Source organism: Danio aesculapii, chromosome 11 (genome assembly GCF_903798145.1).
Source record: "Danio aesculapii chromosome 11, fDanAes4.1, whole genome shotgun sequence".
Taxonomy (NCBI): domain Eukaryota; kingdom Metazoa; phylum Chordata; class Actinopteri; order Cypriniformes; family Danionidae; genus Danio; species Danio aesculapii.
The window spans coordinates 21,756,930-21,779,915 of NC_079445.1; the positions used below are offsets into that span (position 1 = coordinate 21,756,930).

General features: G+C 35.7%; 1 protein-coding gene across 3 annotated transcripts in view; it reads right to left on the bottom strand.

Moving 5' to 3' along the window:
- The window catches only part of srgap2 (SLIT-ROBO Rho GTPase activating protein 2), a 183,590-nt gene that overhangs the window by 70,682 nt on the left and 89,922 nt on the right, over positions 1–22,986 (bottom strand). For all 3 annotated transcript variants that reach the window (XM_056468435.1, XM_056468433.1, XM_056468434.1), the window contains 2 exons: positions 22,394–22,586; positions 3,185–3,347 (listed from right to left, as the gene is read on the bottom strand). In XM_056468435.1, coding sequence (XP_056324410.1) covers positions 3,185–3,347; positions 22,394–22,586 — 356 coding nt within the window. The remainder of the gene's footprint in view (positions 1–3,184; positions 3,348–22,393; positions 22,587–22,986) is intronic.

The following is a 22,986-nucleotide window of genomic DNA, read 5'->3' on the forward strand; positions in this document are numbered from 1 at the left end:
CTTGAATTATTGAGTTGTCAGCCAAGAACAGCAAACTCTGCAATTTGGATAAGCAAAATTGGATAAAAAGAACAGTGAAAAAATCTTTTCCTTGACCTAATAAGTCTTCACCAGTAACGATTTTACCAGTAACGATTTCAACACACTGCTTAATGGCATCACCTCAGATTTGTGAAGCTAAATATGGGCTGGTACTAAGAAATGTGGACAAAATTTATCAAAAACTTCACCATACTTCTCTTTATACACTTCTAACGTTGTTTTCCCTCCTGGTGTGTCTGCTCTTGTGGTTCAATAAAGTCTTAAACCTCCTCCGGACACGGCTTCCTTGACACTATTTGCATTTAGAGTGCAGAATTTCTCCAGCATGTCGTAAAGCTTTTAAGACAGGTGAGAAGTGTGTGGCAACGGGATGCAGAGTGAGTGCAATCGCCCAGAGTTCAGCGATTCCTGGGAATCCTCTAAGGAGAAGGCCGACCAGGAGCGTTCAATTAAAGCGCCTGCTATTGCTGCAGCACTGAGGGCAGAATGAGCTAAACTACACATGGGAAATAGACTGAGAGTTGAGAAGAATATGTTGATATGAAGGCTCATTTATATCTCTCAAGGGAATCGGAGAAGAGACAGAGAGAAAATGGAGTGAAAGAAGTGCTGCTAGGGGTCTGAAAGACTCATGCCGTAAGTTAAAATAAAATGGAGGGATAAAATAGAGATGTTTTGATAGCCCTTTTCCCAATACCAATTCTGATACCTAGGCTCAGGATATCAGCTGATATGGAGTACTGATCTGATACCTGGGTGTGTATTTATATATACAGCTACTAGTCTTGTATGGATTGATCTAATTGTTTTATAGGGGGGTTCAGATTAGGGCTGTGCGATTTGTGGAAAATATCTAATTGAGATATTTTTTGACAGATATTGCGATTTGATTTACGATTTAATTTTGTAGCTTTAGCTCAATAATCTGTAAGCCGTGGCAACAAAATTGCGACAGCTCTTAAAAATGACCTGTTTTGTTCAGTAGGTTAATTAGGTTAACTAGACAGGTTAGAGTAATTAGCCAAGTTATTGTATAACGATGGTTTGTTCTGTAGACTATCGAAAAAAATAAAGCTTAAAGGGGCTAATAATTTTGACCTTACAATTGTTTTTAAAAAATTTAAAACTGCTTTGATACTAAAATTAAACAAATAAGACTTTCTCCAGAAGAAAAAATATTATCAGACATACTGTGAAAATTTCCTTGCTCTGTTACACATCATTTGGGAAATATATATATATATATATATATATATATATATATATATATATATATATATATATATATATATATATATATATATCATATTGCAGCCTTTTGTCATTAATCGCAATGTTTCAAATTCGATTTCGATTAATTGCACAGCCTTACTTCGGATTATCTCTTAAGAAAACATGACAATATACATACAAAGTATTTTTTATTATCAGATATATTATTCACTATTCTAAAATAAAAAGAACTGCCATAATTCGAACCCTGTAAACTGAAAAAAAGTATTCTAGTTTTACAGTCTAGCTGTATGATAAAACTCTAGGTGAACACACAGACATACTGTACAGTACACACATTATGCCAGTGGACTTAACTATATCTCTCATTTTAGAAAATGATTCAGTTTACGTTTTTAAAAACTCGCTGAAAACAATACCTGAATTCTTGGCATTTTAGATACTAGAATTGGAATTGGAACAACTCTAGAAAAAAAAAAGACTCCCGCCTAAATTAAGTGCTTTCTTTCTCGTAATTTAAACCACTGTTTGAAAATATAAGAGCACAGAGTTAAATTGGCCCTAAATATTCCTGAGACTTCAAATGCACATCACCATAAATCTCCTCAAATTTACAGGACAGAATTTAAAATTAGCTTCTCAATTCTTTTACCAATTTAAGTATCAAATATGTGACGATGGAAGGATATTCCAGACAATTTTCAAATGCAACTGCAAATTGGATTTTCAATACATGGTTGCATAAATTGTGACTAAAGGCAATAGCAAATCCCCCATTACAATTTACATTTCCATGAATGTGCAGTGACTGCCACATTTCAAATCAAAGAGTCAATTTTTAAATGCATTCACCATGGCTGCGTCTGAAATTGCCTACAACACAGTAGGTAACGCATTTGAATTTAAACGTACTACTCAGCCATTAGAAAAGTATGTTTTAAACAGTATGAATGTGAGTAGTATGAATGGAACAGCGGCGTACAGTACTATATCTGCCATTTTGTCATCACCATGTGACCTACTCATGCCAGTTGCGTTGCTTCACTTCCATACATGAATTCTCTTGCTGTGCATCATGGGATAGCGTAGCGTCTATCCGATGCGCACTTAAAAATCTCACCGGAAGTAGTAGGACATTCGGGTACTTCTCGCATACTGTTTTTCGAATTCAATGAATTCGGACATACTACTCAGCTCGCATACTGGTACTATATAGTATGGAAGTATGTGCTTTCGATAGCAGCACGTGTCTTAAGACAGGGGTGTCCAAAACTCGGTCCTGGAGGGCCGCTGTCCTGGAGAGTTTAGCTCCAACCCTAATCAAACACACTTGAACCAGCTAATCAAACTCTTACTTGATATACAAGAAACTTCCTGGCAGGTGTGTTGAAGCATGTTAGACCTAAACTCAGCAAGACACCAGCACTCCAGGACTGAATTTGGACACCCCGGTCTTAAGAGTTTTAACCCTGACACATCTAAATAGCAATATTAATAGCTAAATTTACTTTATTCTGTGTCCTGCATGTAACCTGCCCAAATTCACCAGAGAAATTTCCCTGATCTTCTCATTAAACAAAAGATCAACTTGACCTCATAGACTCTGTGCACTAGATTTACCTGGACAACCTATGCAGACAAATGCGTGGATAAGAAGGCATCTGTTTTACATTTCTACATAATGAGCAACATGCATTCTTGCCCTACAAATTTAAACAAGCTAGGAGGAATGAATCTTTAAAGGATGTGGATGCACTTTTACAAAAGTGTCACTCAGAATAAATAAATGATGATAAGAGAAAGATTATTGATTGAACTGAATGAGGAATACACAGAGAAACCTTAAGCTCAATCACCACTATTGTGGCTTTAATAGAGGAATCGACTGGTCTATAATAGCGAATGTCACCTTTTTAAAGAGGCGTCCTGAGTCTTCGCTGATCTGGGCGAAGCGTGGGATGATGTTGTTGAGGTAGAGATCACTGAGAGTGGCATGGTCTCGACTTTCTCTCTTCACCTGAGCCAAGAGAAGGTTCCAGCAGTTGACAGGAGACAAGATATTCTGCTCTTTTCTGCAGAGAAGAGGAAAGACAAAAAAAATGATCATTCACGTTAAAATAAAAGACAAACAAGACTGACTGAAACAAGTTATTATTAGAATAATTTGCTATTATATACAATTAATTGTATCATGCAACAAACTGAAAACATTTTTTAGTAAATTTCACAAATAATTATAAAGAAATAGATAACAATACACTGAATTAAATGTCAAATTTTGAAAAAGAAGGGAAAAAATCTTGTAAATTTCATTTATAATATAATCTGTTTTTGTCATTCTTTAGAGTAATCAGAGGGACAATAATCAAAGTGCAACACACAGTAACAAAATAAAATAGGCTGAAAATGTTTAATATTGTATCGAGGATGCTGAGGCTTTGTTTGAATCCATATGCGGAAGTTTATTAAAAGGGTGAGACAGAGACATCAACTATTAACAGGCAAATAGTCGGCAACAGGAAAGCAGTTCAAACCAAGCGACAAGCAAAAGGGCAAATCCAGAAGACGTAGTAATAATGCAGGCAGAGGAACAGTGCAACAACAATCAGTCCAAAACAGATCAGAAGGGCAAAGACAGAGAACGTACGTGGTCAAGGCAGGCAGGGTCATACACAGGAATGCAGTCAAGAAAGTCACTAGGAACAACGCTTGATACAACAGGTAAACTGGCAATACTTCGCAAAGAAGCATGGCCTGAACACTCACTGAAATACAGTACAAACAGGAAGTAGCCGCAGAGGGAGCCGCTGAGTCAGTAGTCGGGCGAGGGCTCCCTCTGCTGGTGTGGCATTACAAATATAAAGCGGACACAATGGCTCAGTAGTTAACACTGTCTTCTCACAGCAAGAAGGTCGCTGGTTCGAGTCATGGCTGAGTCAGTTGCCGTTTCTGTGTAGAGTTTGCCTGTTATCTCCATGTTCGAGTGGGTTTCCTCCGGGTGCTCTGGTTTCTCCCACAGTCCAAAGGTGAATTGAATAAGCTTAATTGGTTGTAGTATATGTGAGTGTGTATGGGTGCTTCCTAATGCTGGTTTGTGGCTGGAAGAGTGTCCGCTGTGTAAAACATATGCTGGATAAGTTGGAGGGTTATTCCACTGTGGTGACCCCTGATAAATAATGGGAGTAAAGCTGTGGTCACACTGGACTTTTCTCCCCATCAACTTCCATTCATACGCACGCGAATGCGTCAGACCAAAAACGCATTCTCGTGCGACAAGTACCGCAGTTTGCTGTGTTGCAAAGTTCAAGCTTGGTGAAGTTTGACCTGCAATATCACATGACGTGACTGCATGAGACCAATCGAAGATCAAAACATGACCTCTCTAGACAGAATTTTTAAATAAGGACCTATCACTCACTTTTTTAAATGTGTATTCAAGAGTTCACACTTAGCTGATAATCAATAAAGCGTATTTGGTATGCTGTGCCGGGAGAGAGCCCTGAGCTCGTAATATCCTCAAGCCCGGGGCTCCCTCCCGTTAGAAGGGCGAGAGCGGAGTTCGAGCTCAGGTAGGTCTCGAGAGCTCCCCTGCTTGTCGCCGCGTGAGAAGTGTAAACTAGTGTTGTTTTCGGTGATAATTTGGTTTAGTCGATTGGCTATGGTTTATGTTTTTGGTCGGTGGGAGGAAACCAAGGGACCCGGGGGAAACCCACGCGAACACGAGGAGAACATGTAAACTCCGCACAGAAACACCAACCAGCCCGATAGGAGGTTGGACCGGCGGTGTTCTTGCTGTGAGGCAACAGTGCTAGCCACTGGGCCACCGTGTCGCCCTATCGGAAAAAGAGGGAGGAAGTAGGGGTGGAAGGGAGGGAAGCTTCAAGACGAAGATAACTGAAGTGAAAAACTCTGGTTATTTATAATGCTTCCGTAATCATCTAATGGGTCAGATTACGGAGCTAATGAGGAGCCAGCCGTGTTGATCATAAGCACGTGATCCTCTCGAAATTAGTTTATAAATAAACCACACATAATCTTGTTTAATCCAACAACATTACGCATGTTCAAACTCTTGTGTGACCACGGTTTAAGCCGAAGGAAAATGACTTAATTAATTAATTAATTAATTAGGAATTATTGAATGTTTAATATAAGAATTATTGCAAAAATTATAAAGGAATTATTTCTATGTTTTGAATCAAGTCACTAAAATAAACCATTTGACGTGGCATAAAAATTAAGTTAATAATAAAATGTAATGCTTATTTTATAAATTATCAAGGCAAAACTTTAAATAGTTTTTAATAAGTCTCATTCTTTTTCTTTTTTCGTCATGCATCAAACTAAATCTTTAGCAGACTTCAGTAAAAAAAATCACAGTATATAAAATGTTGTTTAATTTTGTTTCACCAGCACAATCATTACTAATTGATAATGAATATTCCTTATTTATTCCTTAGAATCTATGTGCTGCTCATATGCATACATTTTGCCTTAATCACAAAATAAAAAACTTTGCTTAGCAGTAAATCTCACTATGAACACCCTTTAAAACATTTGCATCATCATTTGTGATATATGCGTTAAAAACAATCTTGTAGATCCTGCTCTGATGTGTGCTTGATCTTAAAGGTTACTTTAACACATGTAGTCCCGCTATGATTAAGAAGTGTGTCCACATGTAAAGATATGTCCTGATAAACCCAATGCCCTTTGTATAAAGTCACTCCTGGACATTCAAAGCGATGGACGTCACGTTGAAGAGGAATTTTGCTAAGCCCTGCGTTACTCCAGGCATATGCTGGAGGGATGGACCCAGCAGCCTGTGCATGCCAGAGGAGACAGCTGATGCTGAGCGTCCCACAGAAGCCCATGAGGTGGGGCCCGTTCCCTGCTGTCAAAATACCTTGGAGATGAACCTCACCAAAAAGGAGATTCAAAAAGACGGCATCTACAGAGCTCACAGAAAAGCATCCGGCAGTCTGTTAATGTTTTACAGCCTGTGTGTTTATAGAGGAACAGCTTACACATGACCTTGGTCCTGCTGTTAGCTTGTGTGCTGAGCATCTGTGAGAACTGATCTACTTTAACCTCCATTCAGTTCATCTAACCAAACAACTAGCAACTCTAGCCATCAATCAGCATTATGCATGTAGATATATGAGGCTAAACAACTTAACAAAGGTAAATGTGGAGAGTTAAAATCCATTTGCTCTCCCAGATAGCATACGAATGTGGGCCACTTTAGGCAGTTACTGGTGGGCTTCCATTCGGCCCAAACAAAATGAATGTGAGCCTGAAGTGGCTTTCCTTTACAATGGTAAAAGCGGGCCAAAGATTCCAATTCATATATGGGTCATTTAAGGCAAAGATTTAGCACTTATGGCAAAAAGTAATCTGAATGTGAGGCCAATGTGGCCCATGTGGAAAATGGAAAACTTGGCCCAAATGATGGAGGACAAATGTGGACCAGAGTTGGCAAAAATGTGGCATAGTCATTTAAGGGAAACCTGGGTCTAAACCCAAAGTGGCTCACATGTGTAGGTGCAAATGTTGGCCTAGTTATCTTAAGACATATGTGGACCACTTTTGGCAAATATTCAGCACAGTAAGCTCTGGCTAATGCGGCTGTGAGCCTTAAGTGTCCCAGAGAAAATATGGCAAATGTGGCCCAGTTATTTTAAAACATGTGTGGACCGCTTTTGGTGAATATTCAGCACAGTAAGCTTTGACTAATGTGTCTGTTAGCCTAAAGTGGCCCAGAGAAGATATAGCAAATGTGGCCCAGTTATCTTAAAACCACTGTAGACCACTTTTTGCAAATATTTGGCACAGAAAGCTCTGGCTAATCTAGCTGTGAGTCTATAGTGGCCCAAATGAGATATGGCAAATATGGGCAAGTATCTCTGGCTAAAGATGGCTCAAAGCAGCTGAGGTAAAATGTGGCAAGTATGGTACTGTTATCCTAAAACATATGATAGGTCACTTTTGGTAAATATCAAGTAAGGGACTATTTGATAATTATAGGGGTCAAGCCATAGCTCTTTGACATAACAGATATGGGTAGTAATATAGCTAATTTGTGGCCCAGATCTGGCAAACAGGAGCGGACCACCCGAGAGCCATCATTCCATTCACTATGTGGTCCGGATGTAAGTCTCTGGTGTAGGCCAGATCTGGGCCAGAATAAAAGCAAACTGTGGCCCAGAATAGGGTCAGTTCTGGTTCATTTGGTTGAATTCTGGCTGATATGTGGTATTGCTTTGGAATATTTGTGGCCCACATCTGACAAACAGGAATGGACCACCCTAGAGCCATCATTCCATTCAGTATGTGGTCCGGATGTAAGTGTCTGGTAGGGGTCAGATCTGGGCCAGAATAAAAGCAAACTGTGGCCCAGAATAGGGTGAGTTCTGGTTCATTTGGTTGAATTCTGGTTGATGTATGGTATCGCTATGGCTTAATTGTGGCCCAGATCTGGCAAACAGGAACGGACTGCCCAAGTGCGGTATGTGCGGTATGTGGGCCGGATGTCAGTGTCTGATGTGAGCCGGAATTGAGCCACATGAATTTTGCTAGCACAGCTCTCATTTTAGAAACCCTTTAGTTCACTAAAAGCCGATAACAAATGACAGTACATCCAGTCCTACAAAAAAAAAATGAATAAATGATGCTTGTTTGAATTCTCAGCTAATTAAAAAATGATGAAAAAATCATTTCAGAGTTTCCAATAGGAATCATTGTGATGAAAGTTTAGCTTGAGGGTGAAAAAATCTTCTTGCACAGACTTCTATTGTTCTATTTGGTCACATCAATTTACAGTGGTTTCTGTTTGAACAAAAACAGAAAAACAAAAATAAAGAACTCCATTTTAAGTCAATTTCTGATGCACATCATGATTTTGCCAAGTTCGATGCGATTCTGGATTAACATCTATGTTGATCCTGGAACATATTTTTTTTTTAAAAATGTAATCCATACCTATTTCCCTAACCCTAAACCCAACCACAACTGTAAATTATTCCCAAAATCTGAGGGGAATAATAGTTGGATAACAATCGTGTAGAAGTGCATAAACCTAACCGTATAAGCTTAACATAAACGTTAACATATTCCTTAATTCTGATTGTCTGATTGGAATGTTGTTCGAGGATCAACATAGACGTTAATCCAGGACCATGTCCTACTTTGTAAAATCCGGTTGGCGTAATTTATTAATTTGCCTTCGGTTTAGTCTCTATTTCAGAGGTCACCACAGCGGAATGAACCAGTAATTATTCCAGCAGATGCTCCTTCCAGCCGCAACCCAGTACTGGGAAACTCCAATACACACTCATTTACACACATACACACACACATACAGTACACTACGGCCAATTTAGTTTATTCAATTCACCTAAAGCTCATGTTTTTGGACTATAGGGGACACCAGAGGATCCGGAGGAAACTAGCAACTTGAACCAGCAACCTTCTTGCTGTGAGGCAACAGTGCTAACCACTGAGTTACTGTGCCGCGCCCTCGTTTTACAAAAACTGGAGCTTTCAAGTAGTTCAGAAATCATGTTTTTACTTTAGGTGTTGAAGAGTTCAATTAAGTAACTAAAAAGGTCAAGGTAAAATAAAGACAGCACAAATTTGATGTACATTTAATTCTAAAGTGCAAAAACCAAATACTTTTAAAGTGCATTTATTTCTTAAAGGAAATTTCTAAAGAACACGTTAAAATTAAGGTATTACCAAGCTGCACTTCCAAAAAATCAATTCTCTATTGTATATCTCAACACTATCCGAACCCCTTTTAGAAAATTAAAAGTCAATGTCAATAACACATATTCTAGGCTAAAACCAATCACTACTAATGTCCTGAATTAGTCTTGGTCTGTGTATTAAAGCTCACGTGGAGTGGAGGAGGTGTATTAGCACTTGTCTAACACAGTCCTCCATGTTGAAGAGTGTGTTGGACTAATCATATCACTCGACGGGGACTGTCTCTCTGTACAGGACATTCCCCCTGGCTTTGCCTGCCGAAAAGACTTCAGACAGACGCTCCTCCCTGCCAGTTCAAAGAGAGTGGAAATCAGCCAACATTCAGAACACAGCGGGGGGCTCTATGGAGGTACATCACAGCCTGTTCCCCTGCTCAACATCTGTCAACATTGGGGAAAGGACTTATGTAACTCTTCTGATGATAGGATTAGAATACAATAAACCAAACTGTTGTCATCAGACAGTCAAAGGTATTTCTGTAGATCAAAAAGGCAAGCAACTGAGATTTACATAATTATATTTTAGAATTGTGCCTAAGAAGGTTGCTGACTAATTAGGGAACGAATAGCAGAGCAGCTCATTTCAGAAAATACTAACTTCAAACAACACTTTAACAATCACAATTCAACTGCCAATGTAACTAAACATTCCAAGGATGTTCAAAGCTTTTAGGTGTGCACACCACACTCACCAATAACTTTCACTCGAGCAACTTTCCCATACACCCTTTCCCCCCATCTAAACAACTGTGGTTAAGAAGTGTAGCAGAAATAATTGCATTTGGATGTTTGGAGGCTACGGCTGAGGTAAAGAGTGGAATTAGATCTTGATGTTACTCTGCCAATGATCCCACAGCATGTTGGTATATAGCAACACTTGGGGATCCAAGAGGAACGAAACTGGTTTGAACATGTAGTGAAAAGCGAAGCAAAAAAATAAAGGTCAAAAGATTCAAAGAAGGTGAGTTTCTGATGGAAAACCATAGTGATGTGCGCCAAAAAATGGTGTGAACACTTCTTGTAATGCTACAGCAAAAAAAAAAAAGAATACACAACTAAATCACATCTTTAAATTTTGGAAAATCTGAAATAACTGTTGACCAAACCGAGCCACTGACAGTCCTGAGAAACATCCTAAGATCTCCTGAACACACTAATTTACTTTTTCATATGCAAAGATGCAAAACACATGCTTAACCACATAAGACGGAGTCCTAGGAGAATCACAGTTCCTCTTGAGAAAAGAACAAAGGGATGCTGATGAGATTAGCATGGCCCCTTGGCTGACGGAAAAGGTTCCTAAATGGCTATTCAAACGAGGGAGCTCCGGGTCATTTCTGGAAGGCCATGAAAAAGCTGAGGTCACATGAGTAGAGGAATTGCCCAATTAACAGCAAGGTCATCACAGACAGAGCCAGTCTTTCAGAAAAAGAACGCTCTGCAAAGCCAAGAAGGGCTAATTCCTAGGTGGCATACAGCTAGTATATGACATGGCGGTATGTGAAGAATGTCAAGAGATGATGAATATGAAGGAATTTGTGACATTTGGTGTAACTTAAATGATGGGAATTGAATGATGATATTACTACACAATGCAAATCAAGTCTAGAACACAAGCATGGGCCATGAGGAGATTTTTGAAGATCATGACTGAAGAAAAAACATAATGATGCATCTATAAAACTTTAACACATGCTCAAAACAATACACACAAATATGTTAGCAACATGCTAACATTACAGTACATTATAAACCATGAAGGATATCTGATTTATTCATCCAGCCTTGTTTGTGAGGTACATGAGAAGGTGTTGAGGGGAATTCTCCACTTTGGTGAGAAATATTTTACAAGGCCTTGGTTTCTGACCAGACATGATTCTGGGAAGACATCAGTCAAGCTAGCAGAATGGAGAGGAAATGAAACTTGCCTTGCCTGCTTTCCTTTAGTGTCACACACTTATAAAGTACAGGCAAACACACTAGACCAGACAGGCTCACTTCCTCTAGAGTTCCACAAATGGGTCGAGGGGTATGGTGACACTTGAGAACTGGAAATTTTACAACACAAGTATGTGGAAGCATAATGTGGGTAAAGTTCATTGGTCATTTCACTCACTTGGGCATCCAACTGTGCTTTTAGTGGGCCACCTTACTGCTGAGTTTTGCTCCAAACCAAATTAAACATACCAGAACCATTATATTGTGCATTACTTTTAAATCCATTTGCCAAAACCAGAGTGGACCGTAAAGCTCCATTTACATTAAGTCCCCCAAAAATTCTATTGTCTACAGCAGGGATGTCCATTACTGATCCCTAAGGGCCACAGATCTGGAGAGTCTAGTTCCAACCAGGTGCAGCACATATACCTGGAAGTTTCTACAGAATCTGACTTAGGTGGTTTATGTGTGTTTAATTCGAAGCTGATACCTGCAGGATAGCTGGCTTCCAGGAACAGGTTTGTTCACAATTGGTTTATTTTCAATAGCGTAAAGATGCATAGAGAAGCATTGCTGAAGTCCCAAATATAGATGTCACTTTTAAACCAAGCAGTTGTTTGTTGGTTAGTGCAGAATATTCATGTGATTCTCTAAAAATGAGCAAAACTTGTGGGCAACCATATGTTGGAATGACAGAATTTTGGAAAGGATTAGAAAATTAATTTTGCCAGGCAACAGTAATCTGACCTCAACTTAAGGGATGCAACAAAATGATCCCCGCATCCTGAAGATGGCTTCAATAGCACATCTGGTGCACCCATCACCAAGTTTGCATACTTATTTCATTAACTTAGGGTGCTTTCACACTAGCACTTTTGGTCAACATCCGGGTTCGTTTGATGTCAGAGTACGGTACGTTTAGCTAGTGTGAACGTGTCTTCTGAACTCGGGTGCGCACATACAAACCATACCCGCGAGAACCACAGACGCCAGTTGCTTTCTGTATGCTACCAAAACCAAAAGATTTAGTAAAAGCAGAACGACTGCGATGTGCGTACATCTTTCCATTTTGGCGCTTTGCTTTTGTGGCCGTCAACTAGCAACAGCCGTACACACAACAGCAGCTCGTTGATGCAAGCTTACCAGGGTTCAGAAGGTAAAAAAGACAGTGTGAACACAAACCAACCTAAAAGGTGGCAAGGGGGGACAATCGAACTTGGGTACGGTCCAGGCAATTGAACCAAGTGTGAAAGCAACCTAAATTTCAGTAGTGGAATAATGAATAGAGAATGAACTGATGGAAACTTCCGGGAAGGTGTTTTAAATTAAAGGTTGGAGCTAGTTGGTACCGCCACCCTAGTTGGTTAGCATGCACAAACGTGTGCCAAAATCGATTCCAGAGTTCTCAAGGTCCCTTGCCAATCCTGTTTCTTTCTCTCCGCTACCCATACTTTCTCTCTATATTCCCATGGGTTTTCTCCGGGTGCTCCGGTTTCCCCACAATCACATATGTGTAAAACATATGCTGTGATAAGTTGGTGGTTCATTCCGCTGTGGCGACCCCTGATAATATTGGTACTTAGCTGATGGAAAATTAATATATATATATATATATATATATATATATATATATATATATATATATATATATATATATATATATATATATATATATATGTATATATATATATATATATGTATATATATATATATATATATGTATATATATATATATATATATATATATATATATATATATATATATATATATATATATATATATATATATATATATATATATATATATAAAACATCCAGGTGCATGACTGGTCACTCCCAAAAGACACTGGAAAGGCACACAAGCACCACTGGTTTTTGAGAAGTGAGCTAATACCACAACCAGTTTGGAAAAGGATAAAGTGAAACCACTCGTCATCTCAACATCTTTAGGGGTAAGAGTTGAGTACTGACTTGTAGTGTAATCTTATATCAGCAGAGCATGTGACACATCAGCGCTCCTCTATGGCACCACTGTGACCACCACCCTTCTTATTTGTCATGTGTACAGATGTTGTGGTCACTTTCAGTTGCTTCTTTGTATCAACTCAGAGCATTTGTAGAAAATCAGGCATGCTAGAAATTAGGTCAGTACCATGGTGTGTTATCATTCCAGACCGCATGTTTTTTAACCATGCTGTCCTTTCATTGCAGAGAGACCCGTCATCAGGCCTCCTGCTGAACAAATGACGCACGCTGTCATACCACACATAAAGGATACTTTTGGCCCTTACTTGGTAGAATAGAAGGCACTGATATGAACTCTGCCTGTAAGAAAATCAGCAGTGCATCAGGGGTCTCCAAACCATCCCTACAGATGCCCATCAGTTTGAAGGTTGGGGCCTCATTGACAACTAAATTCTTCTGGAGGCGCGGGACCGGAAAATACCTCACATTCCATCATGGCATCATCGCCCCAGATGTGGCCTTTGCCTGTTAAACATGCAGATGTGGAGCTGGATTCCAGGGCCTCAGGGGACCCATGGAGTACAGGGTATGGTATTAGGACAGAATAAGATGATGGGTGATTAGAAAATCAGCAGGGGGTCGCTGGTGTGAGGGCAGCCAGGGGTTACTGCAGACTTGGAGACATGAGGTGATGTTTAGAGAATGAGATGGTTCAATGCAGGCTTAGTGTAGAAGAAAAATAGAGCTACAATCAAATCAGGAGATGAAAATGAAAGAGAATGAGTTAACAGACAAGAAATGCAAGCAAAAGAAAAAATATAGAGAATGCTAATAATAAAACTTAGCTAAAAATAAGCAAAACAAAGATCTATTGTAAGTGCTTTTAGTTTTATTATTGTCTACTCATCCATGCATCTATTCATTCAAAGCATTGGTTTATTTTTTGATATATTACTACACAAGTTTAAATAAAATATTAATTATAATTTGTATTATCAATGAATGTTATTATTTCTAAATTTAGATTTTATCAATTTCCCATAAAATAATGCAAAATAATAATAATAATAATAATAATAATAATAATAATAATAATAATAATAATAATAATGACTTAAAGAACTATATATATATATATATATATATATATATATATATATATATATATATATATATATATATATATATATATATATATATATATATATTTATTTATTTATTTATTTATTTATTTATTTATTTATTTATTTTTAATATATCAGAATATATATTTTTATCCATGAATGAAGAATATGTTGTGATATATATCCAACCGTTACGCTACAGCATGATGGTAATTCGAAACAGATTGACCTCCAAGGTCTGAACTGTGCTCTAGTAGGGCACATAGTTGTCACACAAAACAAGTGTGCTAACTATCGATTGTTCTGAGCTGTCAGAGAGCCATATGTTGACTTTCCCAGACTTAAAGCCTTCAGCATTTCAAACCACTATATAGAGGGCCGAGGAGTCAATTTAAAATACAAAGAGCACCATAATGTGAAAACACAGAAGGTGAAAAAAGAAAGGAACAAAGTGAAGCACATAACAAGTTGGAAGATGAAAGAAAGAAAAGTTCAAGTACTGGATATTCCCTATGTCAAAACAGTGCCTGGGGCAAAACAGCCAGAAAGAAGCCCGTCAAGGTAAACGCACTAGACCCTGGAAAACAACTGAAATCCTGTCAAACCTATTGACACAGCAAGCAATGTGTCACCACAAAAGTGAACCGATGGGAGTTACGAAAACACCTTGATAAATGTTCAATTAAACAAAAGTTTTGCTAACTCTATGAAAATCTGTCAATAGCTACTGTATGTTTTCGTTCAATAGTGCTAATTAAATTTATGTGCAAAAACTAGAATATTGCATGAAACATTTTCGAAAAAAGCTCTGTTTCTATCCAATGAGTCAAAGAGAACAAAATTGTCACTTAGTGATAAACTAATGCCAAAAATCTAAAGAAAAAAATTATTTTTTGCTGCAGTAGAAAAAGCCATTATGGCCATTATTTATTATATTTATTGCGCCTTAGAACATGAATATGAAAGGTAATAAACATAATAGCTGTCAGACGTTCAAGACTACTTTGAAAATGGACAAAAGGTCTTCACTTCTTTCTCATATGTTACATTTAAAAACTTTCAGACCTCTTCATCCACCCATATACCTTTCACTTTCTGCCATTTTTGTTATCATATGATCTATTCAAATTTATTTGAAAACTGTGTTTGCATTGGGATTCCAATTTATTCACATCCAATCTTTATCATTCATAAATTTTCCTTCGGCTTATGGCTCTATTTAACGATCTAGGCGCAAAGTCTAAAGCTTATCTCCCATTCCCTTTAGGAGTCGTGGCATGGCACATTTGCTATTTACATGGCAGACTTTGTAAATAGAAAAACTGAATGCTTCACTAGTGAGAAAACAAATAAACAGACCATCTGCAGCGTGAGGATAATGAATGAGCCTCCTCCATTTGGCCTGTTTACTTTCTCTTTACTTTACGTTTACTCTTTACTTTACTCCTTTACTTTTGTGGATAAGGAAACGGTGTTGTACGCACTCCACTGAAGACATCCATTAACCTAAATATTTAATTTCGTTTGTTAAGCGCAAAGATTTGTTTCAAAACTATTTCTAAATTCAGTTCTAATTTCCAGCAAACTAATAAATGAAAAATAATGACCAAGTGTGGTCAAAAAACTGAGTAATATCCAAACACACGTCCTATCCTCCACATGGTCCAAAACCTGACAGGTATAAAAATCGAAGCTTGTTTTTAATAAAACAAATCTAAATATGCATATAATAAATAATACTACTAATAATAATAACATTATACAAAAGAACATTGTCATGAATAAACTGAAAAAAGACGAAGAAGGCATGGAGGTAGTGGTTTTTATATTCATGTAGAAAGTAATAATTTTTGTAATATTTTAATCCTTTAATTCTTTATCATTTGTAAAGATATTTGCATATTGCTGTAAACCCTGTGTGTATTAAGCAATGTGTAAGCAAGGCACACAACTAACGCACTCTGCGCTAAACTTTAGACTTGCTTTCAGCTATTTTAGTTCCTCAAAATAGAAACGCGCCAACAATGCGCCTTAACACACCTCTTTTCTAGACCGGAATACCCAAGTCCACAAAGTGGTGCAAATGGATTTGCTATTTTAACAATGTGGTGCAAAATGTGAAAATTAGGGTTGCGCTGGTCTAAAAATACCAACACATCTTGCGCCTTATTGCACCAGGTGTATGATAGGCACCTTAGTCTCTGATTTATCACGGGTCGCCACAGCGGAACCCAGTTCTGGGAAACACCCATAGACACTTATTCACACACACACTCGTACACTATGGCCAATTTAGCTTACCCAATTCACCTATAGCGCATGTATTTGGCCAGTGGGGGAAACCAGCCCACGCGAACATGAGGAGAACATGCAAACTCTACACAGAAATGCCAACTGACAGAGTCGAGGCTCGAACCAGCAACCTGCTTGCTGTGAGGTGACAGTGCTAACCACAGCCATCCACCAGTTACTCCTATGCACTTTTTAAAGTTTATTTTTTATACATCCTGAACTTTGGCTATTTACTTGGAATTTTTATTTCATCGCTAGTTAGTGTCATAAATGTTCTCATCACATACTGCTTTAATTGATAAAACTACTTCCTGTTTCTCAAAACTTGAGACTGTTGGTCTTTCAGGCCTTTGTTGTTCTTCGAGGACGAAATAACCACTTCTTCACAAGATCAAACTGAATTCAACAGGATCCAGGCATCTAACTACAAAGATCCGTTTAGACAGTATATAACACTGATTAATAGGCTCTTTCACAGCATATCCTGTCATAATGACTGCTGTGAGACTGCAGCATTCTCATAGCTCACTGGTGAGTATCAGAAAACCTGCATTCATTTAATTCCTGGTCTTCAGCTTAATTGCCACTTGCTTTTCCATGCAGCCAAGCTTTAAAATGCTTGGTAAACGTGTTCAAAGTGAAGCTAAGTATGAAAATAATATCAACATTTCATTTTATTATATTATTATAACAATTGTTATATAGTTCTTACTGTATATGTAATATATATATATATATATATATATATATATATATATATATATATATATATATATATATATATATATGTATATATATATATATATATATATATATATATATATATATATATATATATATATATATATATATATATATATATATAATTTTTTTTAAAATGTGTTATTTATGGGTTACGTTTCCGTTTTTTATGGGTAGTTTTTTAGGCCAACAACCCGATTCGAATGTTGTCATTCAAATGAATGGCCGTTATCAGTGGTTATCAGCTGATAGATATGGGCCAGTAGGGGCCTTCTGCGCCTACTAGTAGGCTCAAAAGGCTGTCATTATCCATCCACATGGTTAATCAGCTAAACTAATAGAGAAGACTCCAGATCTGTTTTTACATTACCGTGACGATTGGGTTTAGGGTTGGGGTAGGGGTTAGACGTTAATAAAATACAATAAATGGGAAATTTTATAAATAATGTAAATAATTCTCGTTAACTTTCGGCCTCAGCCATATCTGATCTACAGCTGATTAACCATGTGGATGGATGATTACAGCATTCTGAGCCTACAAGTAGGTGCAGAAGGCCCCTACTGACCCATACCCATCAGCTGATAACCACTGATAATGCCCATTCAAGGGATAACATTCGAATTGACTGCTCCAGCAGAAAAGGAACCTCCACATCAAAAGCTACTGGTGTCAGCCCACAATTCAGCAAACATTTGAAAAACAAACCTCTTATGCACCAACATCCAAGCGTGCTATAGACTTGAACAGTGCAGCGGCTTACATTATATTCGAAGAATAGGAAGATATCCAAAGATGCCTTTTTAAGTTGTAAAGAATTCTGTGTTTTTGAAAGTAAAGAAGACAGCAGAAGTCAATTATTTATTTTAATGATTTAACCTAACATGTTTACTGTTCCAAAATATATTCAATGTTTCTTAAAATAAAATATATTCTGTTCAGTGGAGAAAAAGGTTTTTTTTTTTTACCCAGACATTTTAAAAATATATATTTTGAAGCAACAATGATAACACCATGAAATCGTGATGTTTTTATCGAGAGTTATCATACTGTCATAATCTTATACCAGCCTATATCTATTTGGCATTCAAGCTTCTTGTCTCCAGATTTAATTTTGCCTGCATTTTATGATCACCAATGACTACAGTTTCTTCCTTATTAGCCTACTGAAGTAGAAGAAAAAAAAGCCACCCACATCTTGAATGGCCTGACAGTGAATTAACAAACAGCCACTTTTCTTTTTTTACAAACTATCCTTTCAATGTTACACCAGCTGTTTCTTCGTAATACCGTATAATAACTCTAACCACCACAGTATTAGGATCAAATAGGGGTCACTGGAGCAGAACCAAGGACTTCGAAGAAAATGCTTGACTTTATTTCATGATCAAAATCCTCACTGCTATCTCAAGCTTCTTATATAACAGCAGGGTCTTGTGAAAGCCTCAAACGACTTACTGTATTTACATGGTTTATCATCATCATCATCATATGTAAAAGCAAAGAGACACTGTTCACACCTTTTTAATAAAAATATGAGGCATTACAGAAGATTTGAATGAATTTATCTCAAAAAGGCCTAAAAGGTAGTGTTGACTGGGTATCACATGACCGTGGGGAGAGTTTACTCAGCCGTCTTAACTTTCACTGCAAAACAGGTCTTTTGTAATCAAAAGAGATACTAAACAAACACACACATTCTAAACTACAGCCAGGTAAAGACACGGATCTAGTGATATTTCAATCCCAAAAACAACCAAAATTCCTGTCATGCACCAGCAGCACCACACACACACACCTGCTCCAAGTCTCCTTTGATTACACTCACACAGCTAAAGCGGCTCATGTACTGATTAGGCTTATATATACAGCGCACTTTGACTCTCTCATGGCTGAGTCTTGTTTGGTTAACACCCTGTAACATTACAAAGCGTTCCCTGGTAGCTTCCATTTTGGCAGGTATCTATACAAAATAATTTTGAGGATAGACTTTCACTTGGACTTACACTTTCATCTCACACATGGGATGGTGTGAGATGAAATGAATCGACAATGATTAGTCTAGTTATCCAGTCACATCATATGTTGAAGCTAAATTACATGACTATTTTGACGTTCATTAAGGAATTTCTTTGCCAATCCCAGATTTATTTTGATTGTTTAAAAGACATCTAATATATTTTTGTTTGTTTAAAAGACATCTAAAATATGTTTGTTTGTTTTAAAAGACATCTAACATATGTTTGTTTGTTTGTTTGTTTAAAAGACATCTAAAATATGTTTGTTTGTTTGTTTGTTTGTTTAAAGGACATCTAAAATATTTTGTTTGTTTAAAAGACATCTAAAATATGTTTGTTTGCTTAAAAGACATCTAAAATATGTTTGTTTGTTTGTTTGTTTGTTTGTTTGTTTGTTAAAAAGACATCTAAAATATGTTTGTTCGTTTAAAAAACATCTAACATATGTTTGTTTGTTTAAAAGACATCTAAAATATGTTTGTTTGTTTGTTTGTTTGTTTGTTTGTTTAAAAGACATCTAAAATATGTTTGTTTGTTTAAAAAACATCTAAAATATGTTTGTTTGTTTAAAAGACATCTAAAATATGTTTGTTTGCTTAAAATACATCTAAAATATGTTTGTTTGTTTGTTTGTTTGTTTGTTTGTTTGTTTAAAAGACATCTAAAATATGTTTGTTTGTTTGTTTGTTTAAAAGACATCTAAAATATGTTTGTTTGTTTAAAAAACATCTAAAATATGTTTGTTTGTTTAAAAGACATCTAAAATATGTTTGTTTGCTTAAAATACATCTAAAATATGTTTGTTTGTTTGTTTGTTTGTTTGTTTGTTTAAAAGACATCTAAAATATGTTTGTTTGTTTAAAAAACATCTAAAATATGTTTGTTTGTTTAAAAGACATCTAAAATATGTTTGTTTGCTTAAAATACATCTAAAATATGTTTGTTTGTTTGTTTGTTTGTTTGTTTGTTTGTTTAAAAGACATCTAAAATATGTTTGTTTGTTTGTTTGTTTGTTTGTTTAAAAGACATCTAAAATATGTTTGTTTGTTTAAAAAACATCTAAAATATGTTTGTTTGTTTAAAAGACATCTAAAATATGTTTGTTTGCTTAAAATACATCTAAAATATGTTTGTTTGTTTGTTTGTTTGTTTGTTTGTTTGTTTAAAAGACATCTAAAATATGTTTGTTTGTTTGTTTGTTTAAAAGACATCTAAAATATGTTTGTTTGTTTAAAAAACATCTAAAATATGTTTGTTTGTTTAAAAGACATCTAATATATTTTTGTTTGTTTAAAAGACATCTAAAATATGTTTGTTTGTTTTAAAAGACATCTAACATATGTTTGTTTGTTTGTTTGTTTAAAAGACATCTAAAATATGTTTGTTTGTTTGTTTAAAGGACATCTAAAATATTTTGTTTGTTTAAAAGACATCTAAAATATGTTTGTTTGCTTAAAAGACATCTAAAATATGTTTGTTTGTTTGTTTGTTTGTTTGTTTGTTTGTTTGTTTGTTAAAAAGACATCTAAAATATGTTTGTTCGTTTAAAAAACATCTAACATATGTTTGTTTGTTTAAAAGACATCTAAAATATGTTTGTTTGTTTGTTTGTTTGTTTGTTTGTTTGTTTAAAAGACATCTAAAATATGTTTGTTTGTTTAAAAAACATCTAAAATATGTTTGTTTGTTTAAAAGACATCTAAAATATGTTTGTTTGCTTAAAATACATCTAAAATATGTTTGTTTGTTTGTTTGTTTGTTTGTTTGTTTGTTTAAAAGACATCTAAAATATGTTTGTTTGTTTGTTTGTTTAAAAGACATCTAAAATATGTTTGTTTGTTTAAAAAACATCTAAAATATGTTTGTTTGTTTAAAAGACATCTAAAATATGTTTGTTTGCTTAAAATACATCTAAAATATGTTTGTTTGTTTGTTTGTTTGTTTGTTTAAAAGACATCTAAAATATGTTTGTTTGTTTAAAAGACATCTAAAATATGTTTGTTTGTTTAAAAGACATCTAAAATATGTTTGTTTGTTTAAAAAACAACTAAAATATGTTTGTTTGTTCAAAAGACATCTAAAATATGTTTGTTTGTTTGTTTAAAAGACATCTAAAATATGTTTGTTTGTTTAAAAACATCTAAAATATGTTTGTTTGTTTAAAAGACATCTAAAATATGTTTGTTTGCTTAAAATACATCTAAAATATGTTTGTTTGCTTAAAATACATCTAAAATATGTTTGTTTGTTTGTTTGTTTGTTTGTTTAAAAGACATCTAAAATATGTTTGTTTGTTTAAAAGACATCTAAAATATGTTTGTTTGTTTAAAAAACATCTAAAATATGTTTGTTTTCAAAAGACATCTAAAATATTTTTGTTTGTTTAAAAGATATCTAAAATACATCTAAACCTAGACGTCTTTGCTAAAACTAGGCTAAGTTTGAACTGTAAGTGAAAATGTAATAGACATCTAATAATAGTCCAAAAATAGACTAGTCATAAAATACACAGATTAGACAGACTTCATTCATTCCTGTCCATTTGAAGACTAATCTATTTTTTGACTGTTTTTGGACGTCTATTACATTTTGACTTCAAATTTAGCCTTATTGCAGCCAAGACGTTTATGTTTGGACATCAAATGGTGGGATCTAAGTTTATGTGCATATCCTTTAAACTAATTACAAATCTAAATGCATAATTATCTATCTATTTATGCACACATAGACCTATTTCTTTTTAAAAACAACAACACACATAGTTAACATTTAATTTGCGGACCGGGGGGGCCAAGGAACACTCACTCTGGTCCCCCGGGCTCTGTGCTTGGTTGGGAAAATTCCAAATTGAACCAAAACAAATCATTACAATTGACTTAAGATTGACAAGCAAAATGTGGGACATTGCAACCTGCAGAACTTGAGAAGTTAAAAAAATTTATTTGCACATAATGTAACTATACATACAATATTGTATATAATTATATACTGTACATACATTTGTCAAAATTGTATATTCTTATTTATTATTATTATTATTCATTTATCATTTGTGTATTTGTACTGTCACTGTCATTTAGTTGCACTGTGGAAATTTCTGTAATGAAAATAAATTTCTTGGATGTGTAAACATACCTGGAAATTCAGATTCTGATTATTATGCACATTTTAAGCATTCATGTGCATTTTGCAGTTTCCAAAATTTCCTAAATTGTGCATTAAAAAGGTGAATGGAAGCACAGCTACTGTGGTGTATCAACAAAAAGGCTCTCTTACTTGAACTGGGGGTCTTTTGTGTAGCGTGTCTTTGCCAGGAACCTCTCCGCTAGTTTCTCTAGGTTGCGGGAGTAGTCCATCTCAATCTCTGCCTTCTTGCGGAAGAAGTCCTGCAGGTCTTGCAGGAGCTGCACGCGGAGCTCACATTGCTGGTCCAAACACTTAAGCTGCTCCACCAACTGAGCTCGAATCTCTGCCAATCACAGAAGGAGAAGAAGACACTGAGTTACTACAGTACTTCACTATTGATATGGTGGAAAAAGGTGCTTAGAATCAATTGGGAGTTTTGCAAAACTGTTAAAAATTGCATATTAGATGTTCATTGCCAAAATATACACTATATAATTTTTGGCTATGTTGGAAAAGATGAGTTTCCCGGACCATTACTCTACTGTCTTCAGTGTTCTTGAGAGAGAAATTATTTCAATATGCTAATTTGGTGCTCAACAAACATTTCCTATTGTTCGACTGATTTAAAAAAACACAGTATCTATATAGTTACACTTATTTAAGTTGTCATTATTTTAGTTTTAAAATATTCATTAAGTTTTAAAATGTATTTCATATTAAATAAGAAAGAGATTTTAATTTCA